Below are 16,157 nucleotides of genomic sequence, written 5' to 3' on the forward strand. Positions count from 1 at the left end.
CTGTTTCCGTGCTGTATTTGTTATATGGTTAAAACTATTGAATATATTGAATGAATGACAACAAGAACAAAAGATGTTTGCGCAATGTTGTTTTAATATATATAAAATTTGCTTTTAAAATTTAAAAAATTCTGGCACTTCCCTTCCACTTCTTCATTACCTTAAATACATCAATCATACTCTATAACATACTGTGTAAATGAACTTCATCTGTGTGAAGAAATGTCTTTGCATCTATCCTGAATTTCCAAGTCATGCTGCCTAAACACCAACCCCTTTAAATCTCACCGTTTACAAAATATCAGAACATAGAACATTGCAGCAAAGTGCAGACCCTTCAGACCATACTGTTGTGCAAACCTTTAAACTACTGTAAGATCAATCTCATCCTTTAAATATTTATCAATTTTTCTATCATCTGTGTGCTCATCTAAGTTTCTTAAATCTCCCTAATATATCAAATACTGCCTCCATCCCCTAGCAGGGGTTTCCATGCTATGATTTGTATTAAAAAACTTACCTCCAACATCACCCCCTATACTTGCACTTTAAAATTTTAAAACCCACTTTAAAATTACTCCTCGTATTAGTCAATTATGCCCTGGGAAAAAGACTGGCCATCCACTCAATCCATGCTTCTTATTATGTTGTATTCCTCTATCAAGTCATCTCTTATTCTTCTTCAGTCAACAGAGAAGAGGCCAAGCTCACTATCCTTAAAATGCATCCTGTCCAAGAAAAATGGAGGGCTATGTAGAAGGGAAGGCTTAGAATGATCTTAGAGTAGGTTAAAGCTCAGGAGAAAATCATGGGCTAAAAAGCTCTCCAGAGCCCTTTCTGATCCTTGCTTCCTTAAGTATGCTTTTTTTCTCCTCTTGACTAGATATTCCATATCTTGTCAACTATGGTTCCCTTACCCGCCCATTTTTTCGCTGACCCAATGGACAAACCTATCCAGAACACATGCAGGTGCAAACCTACAGCACAATACAGGCCCTTCACAATACAGCACAAAGCTGTGCCAAATATATCCTTACCTTAAAAATTACCTAGGGTTACCCATTGCCCTCTATTTTTCCTGAGCTCCATGTACCTGTCCAGGAGTCTCTTAAAAGACCCAATCGTATCCATCATCACCACTGTCATCAGCAGCCCATTTCATGCACTCACCACTCTCTGTGTAAAAAATTTAACCCTGAAATCACCTCTGTACCAACTTCCAAGCAACTTAAAATTGTGCCCTCTTCTGCTAGCCATTTCAGCCCTAGACAAAAGCCTCTGACTATCCACACGATCAATGCCTCTCATTATCTTGGACACCTCTGATCCTCCATCACTCCAAGGAGAAAAGGCTGAGTTCACTCAACCTATTCTCATAAGGCATGCTCCCCAATCCAGGAAACATCCTTGTAAATCTCCTCTGCACCCTTTCAATGGCTTCCACATCCTTCTTGTAGCGAGGGAACCAGAACTGAGCACAGCACTCTGACCAGGTTCCTATATAGCAGCAACATTACCTACCTGCTCTAAAATTCAATCCCACAATTGATGGCCAATGCACTGTATGCTTTCTTAACCGCAGTCAGCCTGCGCAGCAGTTCTGAGTGACCCCAAGATCCCTCTGATCCTCCAGACTGCCAAGAGTCTTACCATTAATACAAAATTTGGTCGGTCATCATACTTGACCTACCAAAATGAACCACCTCACACTTATCTGGGTTGAACTCCGTCTGCCACTTGTCAGGCCAGTTTTGCATCCTAACAATGTCCCGCTGTAATATCTGACAGTCCTCCACACTATGCACAACACCTCCAACCATTGCATCATCTCAGCAAATTTACTAAACCATCCCTCCACTTCTTCATCCAGGTCATTTATAAAAATCATAAAGAGTAGGGGTCCCAGAACAGATCCCTGAGGCACACCACTGGTGATCAACCTCCATGCAGAATATGACCTGTCTGCAACACTCTTTGCCTTCTGTGGGCAAGCCAGTTCTAGATCCACAAAGCAATGTTCCCTTGGATCCCATACCTTCTTACATTCTCAATAAGCCTTGTATGGGATACCTTATCAAATGTCTTGTTGAAATCCAAATACACTACATCTACTGCTCTATCTTCATCAATGTGTTTAGTCACATCCTCAAAAAGATCAATCAGGCTCATAAGGCACGACCTGCCTTTGAAAAAGCCATGCTGACTATTCCTAATCATATTATGCCTCTCCAAATGTTCATAAATCCTGCCTCTCAGGAACTTCTCCATCAAATACCAACCACTGAAGTAAGACTCACTGGTCTATAATTTCCTGGGCATTGAATAATGGAACAACATCCACAAACCTCCAATCCTCTGGAACCTCACCTGTCCCAATTGATGATGCAAAGATAATCACCAGAGGCTCAGCAATCTCCTCCCTCTCCAGTAGCCTGGGGTACATCTCATCCGATCCTGGTAACTTATTCAACTTGCTTTCTAAAAGCTCCAGCACATCCTCTTTCTTAATATCTACATGCTCAAGCTTTTCAGTCCACTGTAAATCATCCCTACAATCGCCAAGATCCTTTTCCGTAGTGAATACTGAAGCAAAGTATTCAATAAGAACCTCTGCTATCTCCTCCGGTTCCAAAGACAATTTTCCACTGTCATACTACCTCCTCAGACTCCATGCACACATTTCCGCTATCACACCTAATTGGTCCTATTCTCACACGCTTTATCCTCCTGCTCTTCACGTACTTGTAGAATGCCTCGGGATTTTCCTTAATCCTGTCCGCTAAGGCCTTCTCATGGCCCCTTCTGGCTCTCATTTCTTTCTTAAGCTCCTTCCTGCCAGCTTTATAACCTTCCAGAACTCTACCATTACCTAGCTTATTGAACCTTTCATAAGCTCTTCTTTTCTTCTTGACTAGATTTACAACAGCCTCTGTACACCATGGTCCCTGTACCCTACCATCCTTTCTGTCTCACTGGAACGTACCCATGCAGAACTCCACACAAATATCACCTGAACATTTGCCATATTTCATCCATACATTTCCCTGAGAACATCTGTTCCCAATTTATGCTTCCAAGTTCCTGCCTGATAGCTTCATATTTCCCTTTACTCCAATTAAATGCCTTGTCTGTTCCTATCCCTCTCCAGGTAAAGGAGACAGAATTGTGATCACCATCTCCAAAATGCTCTCCCACTCACCTCCACATTTCTGTTCTGCATTTCTAAGAGTACATCCACCTCCAGTTTAAGCTCCCAAGTTCCTAGCATCATAATTCACCCTCCAGCAGTTAGAATACTTTCCCATACTGACTGTTCTTATCCGTGTCCAAGGCTATGGTATAAAGGTCAAGGAGGTGTGGTCAGCATCTCCAAAATACTCGCGCACTGAGAGGTCTATCGCCTTGTTTGGTTCATTGCCTAATGCCAGATCAAGTGTGGCCTCCAGTTGGCCTGGCACTCAATGTTTTGCATCAGGAATCCTTACTGGACACACCTAATACATTCTGCCCCAGCTAAACCTTTTGCATTAAGGAGGTGTTAATCAATATTAGGGAAGTTGAAATCACTCATGCAACAATCTGGTTAATCCTCTTACAACTGGAAGAGGAGTTTAGGAGAACAATGGCGTGTAATGGCGACTCCTTAGCTTGCATCTTCAGAAACAGCTCTATTTCTATCTCTAATATCTTTATTTTTCCCTTTCAGCGTTCTTTTGAAGACCCTGACCTGGAGTTACATGCTGACTTTGGTTTTTTGCGGGAATGGGACCCGCTCTCGGGCTCTCGTGACTGGCTGCTATTCAATATGCCCTAGCTCACCTTTAGGGTTCTGGGATTTCATGGCTCTGGAGACAGGCAGAAGCAGCAACAGAATGGACTTATAACATCATAAATGAGCAAATTGTTATGTCTCCGCTCTCACTGTGAAATGGGGACACCCCTTTTCCCCTTATTAGAGGGAGAGGGGAAGACAGAGAGGAGAAGAGGGCAAAGATACCCCCCAGCCCCCCCCCCCCCCACCACGCATAAGCAGCAGAAGAGCAACAACGTCCCCTCCACCAGTATCTTTTGGGTTCTAACATTTAACTGTCATTCATTCTTTGGGGCAGTCCTCTTTTTCTGGATGTTCGCGAAGAAAGATAATTTCAGGATGTATATTGTATACATTTCTCTGACATTAAATGTAACTTTAAAACCTCTGATTTCTGCAGCTTTGTAAACTCTGCCTCTTGATCTGTTTTCTCAGTATCATTGCTATTGGGGATGTCCACAGAATATTCCTCAGAGTGACTGCTCCTTTCCTGTTTCTAACTTCCGACTATACTGTCACATTAGACGACTGCTTTATGACAAGCTTCCTTTTGAAAGCTATCATATTATCCCGGATTAGTAATACCACTCCCCCACCTCTTATACCTCCAATCCTGTCCCATTTGAAACATCTAAACTCCAGAATATACAGCAGCCATTCCTGTGACAACCAAGTCTCAGTAATGCTCACAATGTTGTAGTTCCATGTACTGACCCAAACTCTAAGCTCATCACTCTGGCACCAATCCCTGCAGCACTCACTGAGTCACACACCTCCACTCGGCAACCATCTACTTCCAATCTCTGATTTCCACCACAAAGCCAATGTCTAATCGGGTTTACTACCTCATCTTGAATGGCAAACAACAGAACTTTCTTGACCAACCTCCCAAGCAGGACCTTGCCAAATGCCTCGCTGAAGCCCATGTGGACATCATCCACTAACTTGTCTTCATCAGCTTTCTTGGTAACTTCCTCAAAGATTGGTTAGACATGAGCTACCATGCATAAAGCCATGCTGAGTATCCCTAATCAGTCCAGGTCTATCCAAATACTCATATCTGGTCCCTTAGAATAGAATAAAGAAACCTTTTGCATTTCTGTTTAAATGGACGCCCCTCTATCTTAAGATTGTGCCCTCTTGTCCTAGACTCCCCCACCATGGGAAACATCTTTTCCATGTCTCAACCTTTCAATATTCAAAAGGTTCCAATGAGATTCCTCTCTTAACTTTCTAAGTTCCAGCGAGTGCAGACCCAGAGCCAAACGTTCTTCATATGATAACTCTTTCATTCTCAGAAACATCCTTGTGAACATCCTCTGAAATTTCTCCAACGCCAGACACATTTTCTTTGAAGAGGATCCCAAAACTGTTCACAATTCTCAAGGTGAGGTCTCACCAGTGCCTTATAAAGCCTCGGCATCACATCCCTGCTCTTGTATTCTATACCATTTGAAATTAATGCTAACATTGCATTTGCCTTTCTCACCGACTCTACCTGAAAAGTTAGCCTTTAGGGTGTTCTGCACAAGGACTCCCAAGTCCCTTAGCATCAAAGATTTTGGATTTTCTCCCCATTTAGAAAATAGTCCACACATTTATTTCTTCCACCAAAGTGCATGACCATGCATTTTCAAACACTATTTCATTTGCCATTTTCTTGCCCATTCTCCTAATCTGAACAAGTCCTTTTGTAGCCTACCTGTTTTTTCAACACTACCTGCCCCTTCACCAATCTTTGTATCATTTGGCATACTTGGCAACAAAGCCATCTATTCCATCATCTAAATCATTAATATACAGCATAAAAAAGCAGTTCCAACTCCAACTCCTGCAGAACACTACTAGTCAATGGCAGCCAACCAGAGAAGCATTCTTCTATTCCCACTCACAGCCTCTTACCAATCAGCCAATGCTCTAACCATGCCAGTAACTTTCTTGTAATACCATTGGCTCTTAACTTGGTAAGCAGCTTCATGTATGGCACCTTGTCAAAGGCCTTTTCAAAGTCCAAATATACAACATCCACTGCATCCCCTTTATCTATTCTACTTGTAATCTCCTCAAAGAACTTCCAACAGATTGGATAGGCAAGATACTCCCTTAAGGAAACCATGCTGACTTTGTCCTGTGTCACCAAGTACTCCATAATCTCATCCTTAACAACTGACTCTAACATCTTCCCAACCACTGAGGTCAGGCTAACAGCTTCCTTTCTGCTGCCTTCCTCCTTTTATAAACAGGGTAGCGACATTTGCAATTTTCCAATTCTCTGGCACCATAGAGTCCAATAATTTTTGAAAGATCATTACCAATACCTTCACAATCTCTACCACTACCGCTTTCAGAATCCGCAGGTGCTGTTCATCTGGATTGGGTGGCTTTGTATACCCTTGGGTCTTTCAGCTTTTTGAGCACCTTCTCCTTTGTAATAGTAACTGCACTCACTTCTCTTCCCTCACATCCTTCAACATCTGACACACTGCCAGTGTCCTCCACAGTGAAGACTGATGCAAAATATTCATTTAATCCATCTTCTTGTCCCCCATTATTATTTCTCTGGCTTCGTTTTCTAGCAGTCCTATATTAATCTCTTATCATTCTTTTTTTAAACATACTTGAAAATTCTTTTACTATCCACTTTGATATTGTTTGCTTACATCATCTTTTCACTCCTAATGATTCTTTTAGTTGCTCTCTATAGGTTTTTAAAAAGCTTTCCAATCCTCTATCTTCTTGTTAACTTTCGCTTTATTGCATGTTCTCTTGTTTTTACATTAGCTTTGGCTTTCTTTGTCAGACACAATTCTACTATTTTGCCATTTGAGTATTTCTTCGTTTTTGGAATACATTTATCCTGCACCTTCCTCATTTTTCCCAGAAACTCATGCCATTGCTGCTCTGCTGTCATCCTTGCCAGCATCTCCTTCCAATTTACTTTGGCCAACTCCTCTCTCATACCACTGTAATTTTCTTTACTCCACTGAAATACAGCTACCTCAGACTTTACTTTCTCCTTATTAAATTTCAAGTTGAACTCAATCACAAGGGTTAGACCAGAAGACAGGAAGACATAGGAGTAGAATTAGACCATTCAGCCATTCTAGTTTGCTCCGCCATTTCATCATGGCTGATCCCGGATCCCATTCAACCCCATACATCTATCCTCTCACCATATCCCTTGATGCCCCAACTAATCAGCAATCTATACTTCTATTTTAAATATCCTCACATTAGGCCTCAATCACAGTCTGTGGCAAAGCATTCGACAGATTCACTACTCTTCGGCTAAAAAATTCCTCCTACCTCTGTTCTTAAAGGTCGTCCAATTTTGAGGCTGTGCCCTCTAGCTCTGGATACTCCCACCAGGGGAACATTCTCTCCACATTCACCTATCTAGTCCTTTCAACATTTAGTAGGTTTCGAAGAGATCCCCACAGAGTCATCTAAATCCCAGTAAGTGCAGGCCCAAAGCTGCCAAATGTTACTCATATGTTAACTCCTTCATTCCTGATATCATCCATGTGAACCACCTCTGGACTCTCTCCAATGAGAGCACATCCCTTCTGAGATATAGAGTCCTAAACTATTAACAATACTCCAAGTGCGGCCAGACTAGTGTCTTATAAAACTTCAGCATTATCTTCATAGAACACAACAGCGCAGTACAGGCCCTTCAGCCCTCCATGTTCTGCTGACCCATATAATCCTTTAAAAAAAGTACTAAACCCACACTACCCCATAACCCTCCATTTTTCTTTCATCTATGTGCCTGTCCAAGAGGCTCTTAAATACTCCTAACGTTTTAGCCTCCATCACCATCCCTGGCAAGTCATTCCAGGCACTCACAACCCTGTGTAAAAAAATTTACCCCTGATGTCTCCCCTAAACTCCCCTCCCTTAATTTTGTACCTATGCCCCAAGTCCCAGCTCTGCTAACGTTGCTTCATATGACTTGTTCTCTAATCCAGGCAACATCCTGGTAAATCTCCTCTGCACCCTCTCCATAGCTTCCACATACTTCCTATAATGAGGTGACCAGAATTGAACACAATACTCTAAGTGCGGTCTCACCAGAGATTTGTAGAGTTGCAGCATGACCTCTCTACTCTTGAACTCAATCCCCCTGTTAATGAAGTCTAGCATCCCATAGACCTTCTTAACTACCCTATCAACCTGTGCAGCGACCTTGAGGGATGTATGGATTCGAACCCCAAGGTCCCTTTGTTCATCCACGCTCTTAAGTAACTGACCATTAATCCTGTACTCAGTCTTCTGGTTTGTCCTTCCAAAATGCATCACCTCACACTTGTCCGGATTGAATTCCATCTGCCATTTTTCTGCACAACTCTGCAGCCAGTATATATCCTCTTGTAACCTTTGACCACCTATAGCTCCATCCACAACTCCTCCTATCTTTGTGTCATCCACAAACTTACTCACCCATCTTTCCGCCTCTCCATCCAGGTAATTTATAAAAATCACAAATAGCAGGGGTCCCAGGACAGATCCCTGTGGCACTCCACTAGTCACTGACCTCCAGGCAGAATACTTTCCTTCCACAACTACACTCTGCTTTCTTCCTTTAAGCCATTTTTTTTTATCCAAACAGCCAAGGTTCCACTTATCCCATGCCTCATGACCTTCTGGATGAATCTCTCATGAGGGACCTTGTCAAATGCTTTGCTAAATAGTCCATGTAGACCACATCCACTGCCCTACCCTCATCAATTCCTTGGTTTTTATATTCTACTCCCCTTGAAATACATGCCAACTTTGTATTTAACTTCTTTACCACTTGCCCTTCAATCTTAAGTCTTCTCTCACCATAAACCTACACACTTTGAACTCTTTATGGGGAAAAGTCTGTGAGCATATTTTTATCTATTTCCTTCATACTTTGAATTTGCCTTCTTTTCCTCGTGCCTTCTTGCACAAGGAATTCTAAGTCCCTCTGCACCTGTGATGTTTGAATTTTCTCCCCATTTAGATAGCAGTTAACACTATTGTTCCTTTTACCAAAATGCATTATCATACATTTCCCAAAACTGTAGTCCATCTGCCAGTTTTTTGACCAGTCTTTCAATTTGTCCAAGTCTTGCTGCAATCTCACTGTTTCCTCACTTCTCCAGCTATCTTTGTATCATTCATAAACTTTGCCACAAAGCCATCAACTGCATTATCTAAATCACTGACAAAGTGAAAAGTAGCGGCCCCAATACTGACCTCCGAGAAACACCACTAGTCACTGGCAGCCAACTAGAAAAGGGCCCCATAGTCCCCCTCCAGTTCAGATGCAAACAGTCTCATCTCTGCAGGTCCCACCTTCCCTTGAAAAGAGCCAAATAATCCAAAATCTGACTCTCCCCTCATTCATGGATGACCTTTGGCTGCAATTTCTTTCATTAAAATAGAAAGAAATAGAAATCCCATCCAAATTAATGCAATTTTGTCATATCCACTGTGTTTCTCAGCCTCTCTAACCAACTGTTCTGATGCACATGATAAAGCTCTCCAACTCTCATTACCATCTTATTCTGGCTTCTTTCCCTTTCCTTTCCAGTCCTGATGAAGCCTGAACCCCTCAACACATGCTGCCTGACTTGCAGAGTTCCTTCAGCACTTTGCTCAAAATTTCCAGCATCTGGCCTAATCGCGGGACAATTTACAATGATCAATTAACCTACTAACCGGTAGGTCTTTGGACTTTGGTAGGAAACCAGAGCACCCAGGGAAACCCACGTTTGCAAGGAAGATGTACTAACTCCCCATGGATCTCATTGGGAAATATACTCCCGATGACCCAACCTGTAATGGTATCACGCTAACTTCAATGCTAAGGTGTTGCCCTAGTCTATGCCAAAAGCTACTTTGCTTAGTCCCTAAAATCTGCACATGGATCCCGGTGTCCATACCTCTCCTATCCATGTACTTATCCAAATTTCTTTTAAGTGTTGCAATCGAACCTGTATCCACCTGTTCTGCTGGCAGCTCACTCCACAATCGCGCCCACCTGAATGAAGAAGGAACGCCTCAGGTTCCTCTTATGCATTTACACCATCTATACTATTCATAATTCTGTATACTGTACTTCCATCAAATCTCTCCTCATTCCAGGGAATAAAGTCCTAACCTATTCAACCTTTCTCTATTACTCAGGTACTCAAGTTGGGGGCCACATCCTTGTAAATGTTCACTATATTAGAACATGGAAAATCTACCAACACATTACAGGCCCCTGTGCCCACAATGCTGTGCCAACCATGTAACCTACTCTAGAACCTGCCTAGAATTCCCTACTGCATAGTCCTCTATTTTTCTAAGCTCCATCTATGAGTCTCTTAAAAGACCCTATTGTATCCACCCCTACTACCTTTGCTGGCAATGCATTCCACGCATCCACCACTCTCTATGTGAAAAACCTATGTCTGACTTTCTCCTTGTACCTACTTCCAAGCACCTTAAAACTACGTCCCCTCATGTTAGCCATATCAGCCCTGGGGAAAAAGCCCCTAGCTATCCACACCATCAATGCCTCTCACCTTATATACCTCTATCAGGTCACCTCTCATCCTCCATCACTCCAAGGAGAAAAGGCCAAATTCACTCAACCTATTCATAAGACATGTTCTTCAATCCAGGGAACATCCTTGTAAATCTCCTCCGCACTCCCTCTAGAACATCCACATCCTTCCTGTAATGGGGTGACCAGAAATAAACACAATACTTCAAGTGGGATCTAACTAAGGTCTTATATAGCTGTAACATTACCTCATGGCTCTTGAACTCGAGTTCCTTTAATCTTATTGATATCTTGACCGGAACTGCACACAATACTCCAAATTTGGCCTCACCAATGTCCTATACAACTTCAACATAACATCCCAACTCCTTTGATTTACTAAGGTCAATGTTCCAAAAACTCTTTGCAATCCTAACTACCCAGGATGCTGCCTTCAAGAAAGTGTGGATTGATATTCCCAGATCCCTTTATTCTACCGCAGTACTCAGTGCTCTACCATTCACTGTGTCATTCCCACCCTGGATTGTCCTCCCACAGTGCAACATATCACACTTGTTTGTCTGCATTAAATACCATCTCCATGCAGGAAATCTAGACCTCATTTTGAAACTGGCTTTCTCAGCGAACTCTGACTAAGGCCCATGAGAATCAGAGTCCAGTCACTGCATTGATTCAAATTATGGGTCCACATTCCCCTGCTTTTATACTACCACTGAAAATTTTCAAAGTTCTTGATTCTTGGGACCACCTCTTCCTCAAAAGCTGCTAACTAGTTTGTGCAATAATGCCATGCAATGTTCATGTGGAAATACAGAAATTACAAGAGTGGGTGGCTTTGATGACAACACATGCAAATCATTGAAGCAACAAATTAAAAGATAAAAGTGTCCTTGAATATTTTAACTTCTGTATATCCATCGATGTAGAGATGGTGAGGCTCAGTTCTGAGTAGTCTAATTGCTCAGCTGGAATGAAATTACAAAAGCACAAGGTGCACTTAAATTGGAGGTAAAATAACCTTAGCCAATAAAAGTTTATTAATTGTATGGATAATACTCTTCCCGGCTTTCACTGGAATGTTTGAATAGTGATGTGACCTCAATGGCAGAACTGCTTTAATAACCTTATTTTGATAACTGCAAATCTTGCTACACAAACATTTGAGTGCACTAAACCACTCAAATGTTAGAGGGCAAAACAAACTCCTTCAGTAAAATCCCTACATGCAATCTGTCAAATAAACACTTGCAATCTAGAATGTAATAAAGGGCAAGTTCATTGCCCACATTAAAGCCACAAACCACTAACACTGTCATATTATTTCTTAATGACCAGTCATTCAAAATACCTAAACAGCAAATTAAATTTCACAATCTTACACTAATAATACCATTTATAGAGAATTGGTGACTTCCAAAGTGTATATAATGGAAAATAGGAAGGTGAATGAAAGGTTAGTGGCATTCTCTATAAAAAAAATTACAAGTGATACTCACAAATAGCAACAAGATGGAGGAAGAACTAAAGAAATTACAATCACATTTGGAGCTAATGTGTCCAGGTCCCAATGGACCATTGTACATTATTAAAAGAAATGGCTAGAGATAAACAAGTAGGTTTTAATCCTGGAACAGTTTCACTGATAAACAGCTTTAATCAAATCTAAAGTATCTCCACCAAGGATGGCCTCAAGCCCAGCTGTGAAAGGAGGGTTGACCATGGGGCAAGCAGCCCCATTCTATAAAAACCCAGTGCTAGAGAAACGTCAGCAGAAGCTCCAAAGACCTCACCCCTGACAGCAAGGATCTTTGAAGATAGGTTACATCTTGGGACAGCTAGGAAAGGCTGGCCCAGGAGAGTGGACTCTGCAGAGCTGCTGTCAGTGGGCCTTTGCTGCAAGCTGAAGTAAAAGTGAATTTGTGAAAAGGCAATCATGTTTGTCCAAATTATTTGAGCTCAACAAGGTGATGCAGCTATATTTATAGAAGGCATTTGATAAGGAGCTGCATCAAAGATTATTTCAGAAGTTTATGTTCATTACATGGGGGACAAAATATGCTTAACTGGCTGGGAAGTATTGGGACATCCATAGAAGAAATTTGAAAATGGCTCCAGAGATTTGATGCTGAATCTACTGCTGATACAAAGATGGGTAGGAATGTTGCTACAAAAGAAATACACACAAGTGAAGTAACAGGACAAAGGTCTTGGAAATGAAGTATAACACATGAAGGTTATTCAAAGAAATAGCAAATCCATTCTCAGCAGTCTCTCAAACAACTGTACACAGGATGGACATTCATAAGCTGGGTAGGACCTGCATGCAAAAGGCTAATATGCAGGCATAATAATTAGAAATGCTAACGTTACAATCTATTAAAGAGAACAGAATGCTAATGTAAGAGACTACACTCCAGTATATAGGACACATCTGAACTTGGAAGGTTCAGACAATACATGCCTGAAATAGAATGTGCTAGTTTTCTTACCATAAGTTGCACCAGATTTAGATCCACTCAAATTAGTGGAGGATTTTAATATATTAACACCTGAGTGATCTTGACGGGGGGATGTGGGAAGAATGCTTTCGCATGAGAACCCATGTGGGAAGAATGTTTTCTCGTGACCAACTTCTCTCAGAGTGTCTTGGGAATGCACTTACTCAAAAGCACGAGCAACAGCATTTGAAGATAAGAGTGCACAAGATTCATGATTAGTAAAGATTTGAAAGCCTGCCAAGGACAACAGAGAATTTTATTGAATTATAGAACAAATTCAAGGGGCCAAATAGCCAGGATCATTTGTGGACTGGAGGATTGGGCAAGGATACAAAGAAAACATGCAAATGCAAACATTTACTATTTTATAAACTAGTCAGTTTTGCCTTACCATGCTGTAACTTTCTGACTCATCGGGAGTTGCTGATTTGGTTTTCCTGTCAGACTCTCTTCTTCTGCTACCCCCTTTATCTGTTCGGTCTTTCAGCGACTCCCGAGAACCCTGAGCAAGGTTCTTTCTATCACTGCTTGCAGTTTTGCTTCGTTCATATCGCAGATATTCATCCTTCTTAAAGGCTGGCAGATGTCTACCTTTTGAAAGGGAAGCCTTTATGTTGTCTCCTGCAGAAGGGCAGGAAGATCTTTTGCTAACTTGTCGTGCTGAATGGCTTGAAGATTTCTGCCTTTTCCCATCACCACTGTCAGCCCTCTCCTTTTCACTTTTTCTTTTTGATGCTGTTCAATAAAGGTGAATATTCTTTATGACTCAAAAAAAGTTAAATACAAAATCAAAGTGAAAATAGAAATCCAAGTGATTGGTAGAAATATCAACACACATGTAACATTGTTAAATACACTGCTTTCATGGTATTACATATAGTAAGAATACCCACTCCAATCTCACTGTAGTTATTAAGTACTAGGTGTCACAAAGGAAGACAAATTTAACAAATACTTTAAAGAATTGTTAATGACACTGTACATAAGCAGAAAGTATCTTTTACCATATACTGACCATTCAAACTCAGCACTAAAACTTCATTGAACCCTAGACTGCTTGAGCAAAATGGAAATCAAAACCAGAACACAAAACTGAGTTCTGACAATACACTTAAAATCTAAAACTAGAACAATTTTTTTTATAAATTATTCAAATCACAGTAAATCAGAAGTTCCTACAATTCTTCAAAGAAATGAACTAAGATAGTTAAGGTGAATAAACCTGCAAGAACCAGCTCAATCTTGTCTAATACAAAAACCAAGAAATTATCTGCAACACAAACAAACCAATTGAACCCAGCCATGATAACTCAAAGTTTTGAGTGGCAGTGCTGTCAATGCAAGCAACACAAGCACCATCACTATTACATCATACCTTTCTTCTCACTAACGTCTTGTTCACTCTCAGGATTATAAAGCTCATCATCTTGATCAGGCGCTTCTGTCAAGATATCATCCAAAACATTGACTTCACCATCTAAAAGACAAGAAATTCATCTGTTACCTTGTACTTCTCGTATGTCATATTCCTACTTGTACAGCTAATACAGTGCTATAAAACTACTACTGAGTCTTACAATATGAGCTTTTGGAAAAACATATAGAACAATACAGCACAGTACAGGCCATTCAGCACACAGTGTTGTGCCGACCCTTAAACACTGCCTCCCATATAACCCTCCATCTTAAATTCCTCCATATACCTGTCTAGTAGTCTCTTAAATTTCACTCGTGTATCTGCCTCCACCACTGATTCAGGCAGTGCATTCCTTGCACCAACCACTCTCTGAGTAAAAAACCTTCCTCTAATATCCCCCTTGAACTTTCCACCCCTTAAAGCCAGGTCCTCTTGTACTGAGCAGTGGTGCCCTGGGGAAGAGGCACTGGCTGTCCACTCTATCTATGCCTCTTAATATCTTGTATACCTCTATCATGTCTCCTCTCATCCTCCTTCTCTCCTATGAGTAAAGCCCTAGCTACCCTTAATCTCTGATCATAATGCATACTCTCTAAACCAGGCAGCATCCTGGTAAATCTCCTCTGTACCCTTTCCAATGCTTCCACATCCTTCCTACAGTGAGGTGACCATAACTGGACACAGTACTCCAAGTGTGGCCTAACCAATTTTATAAAGCTGCATCATTACCTCGTGACTCTTAAACTTTATCCCTCAACTTATGTAAGCTAACACCCTACAAGTTTTCTTAGCAACCCTATCTACCTGTGAGGCAACTTTCAGGGATCTGTGGACATGTACCCCCTGATCCCTCTGCTCCTCCACACTACCAAGTATCCTGCCATTTACTTTGTACACTGCCTTGGAGTTTGTCCTTCCAAAGTGTACCATCTCACACTTCTCTGGGTTGAACTCCATCTGCCACTTCTCAGCCCACTTCTGCATCCTATCAATGTCTCTCTGCAATCTTCGACAACCCTCTATACTATCCACACCAGCACCAACCTTTGTCTGCAAACTTACCAACCCACCCTTCTACCCCCAAATCCAGGTCACTAATAAAGATCATGAAAAGTAGAGGTTCCAGAACCGATCCTTGTGGGACCACCACTAGTCACAACCCTCGAATCCGAATGTACTCCCTCTACCACGACCTTCTGCTTTCTGGAGGCAAGCCAATTCTGAATTCACCTGGCCAAACTTCCCTGGACCCCATGCCTTCTGACTTTCTGAATAAGCCTACCATGTGGTACCTTGTTAAAAAGTTAGATTTTCACTTGGTTTTTGCTCCTGAAACATTTAACTTGACCTATCTCAGCAGGAACAAACTCAATGTATCCTGTATATGGTGGCTTTCTTTACTCTGATCCCCATTCCTTTCTTCATGCTAAGTCTCCTCATTCCTGAGCTCAGATTTTTTGCTCTCCAAACACTATTCTGGAAAAATGTGAGTTTATGCAGTTTAACAAGTGGAGAACACTTCTTTCAGAAGCATTGAGAAACAATTAATTATTAATGCAAACAAGTCAAACCTTGGTATAATAGATTGAGAAGTAAAAAAATGAACATGCAAATATGTGACAAAAGAGCCAAATGTCAACTTCTTCGGCCAAGACCATTCTTGAGGACTGGAAAGGAAGGGTGCCTGGATATCCTTCCTTTTGTGGCACAACAAAGCAGCTCCCCAATCTGCATTGGGTCTCACTGATATAGAGGAGGCTGTACCAGAAGTACCAGACACAGTACATGATCCCAAGAGACTTGTATGAGAAGTGCACTTCCCCTGGAAGTATTGTCTGAGGTCCTGACTGGAGGCAAGAGAGAGGGAGGGGCAGGTGTGGCATTCCCCCCCCACCACTTCCATCACCT

At 41.5% G+C, this 16,157-nt stretch overlaps 1 protein-coding gene across 3 annotated transcripts in view; it reads right to left on the reverse strand.

Annotated features, from left to right (window-relative positions):
* The window catches only part of ythdc1 (YTH N6-methyladenosine RNA binding protein C1), a 97,827-nt gene that overhangs the window by 52,458 nt on the left and 29,212 nt on the right, over positions 1-16,157 (reverse strand). For 2 of the 3 annotated variants that reach the window (XM_059969283.1, XM_059969282.1), the window contains exons 2-3: positions 14,208-14,309; positions 13,224-13,567 (exon numbers count right to left, since the gene is read on the reverse strand). In XM_059969283.1, coding sequence (XP_059825266.1) covers positions 13,224-13,567; positions 14,208-14,309 — 446 coding nt within the window. The remainder of the gene's footprint in view (positions 1-13,223; positions 13,568-14,207; positions 14,310-16,157) is intronic. The other variant, XM_059969284.1, reaches the window with a different exon arrangement.

This window comes from Hypanus sabinus, chromosome 5, assembly GCF_030144855.1.
Source record: "Hypanus sabinus isolate sHypSab1 chromosome 5, sHypSab1.hap1, whole genome shotgun sequence".
NCBI classification, from domain to species: Eukaryota; Metazoa; Chordata; class Chondrichthyes; order Myliobatiformes; family Dasyatidae; genus Hypanus; species Hypanus sabinus.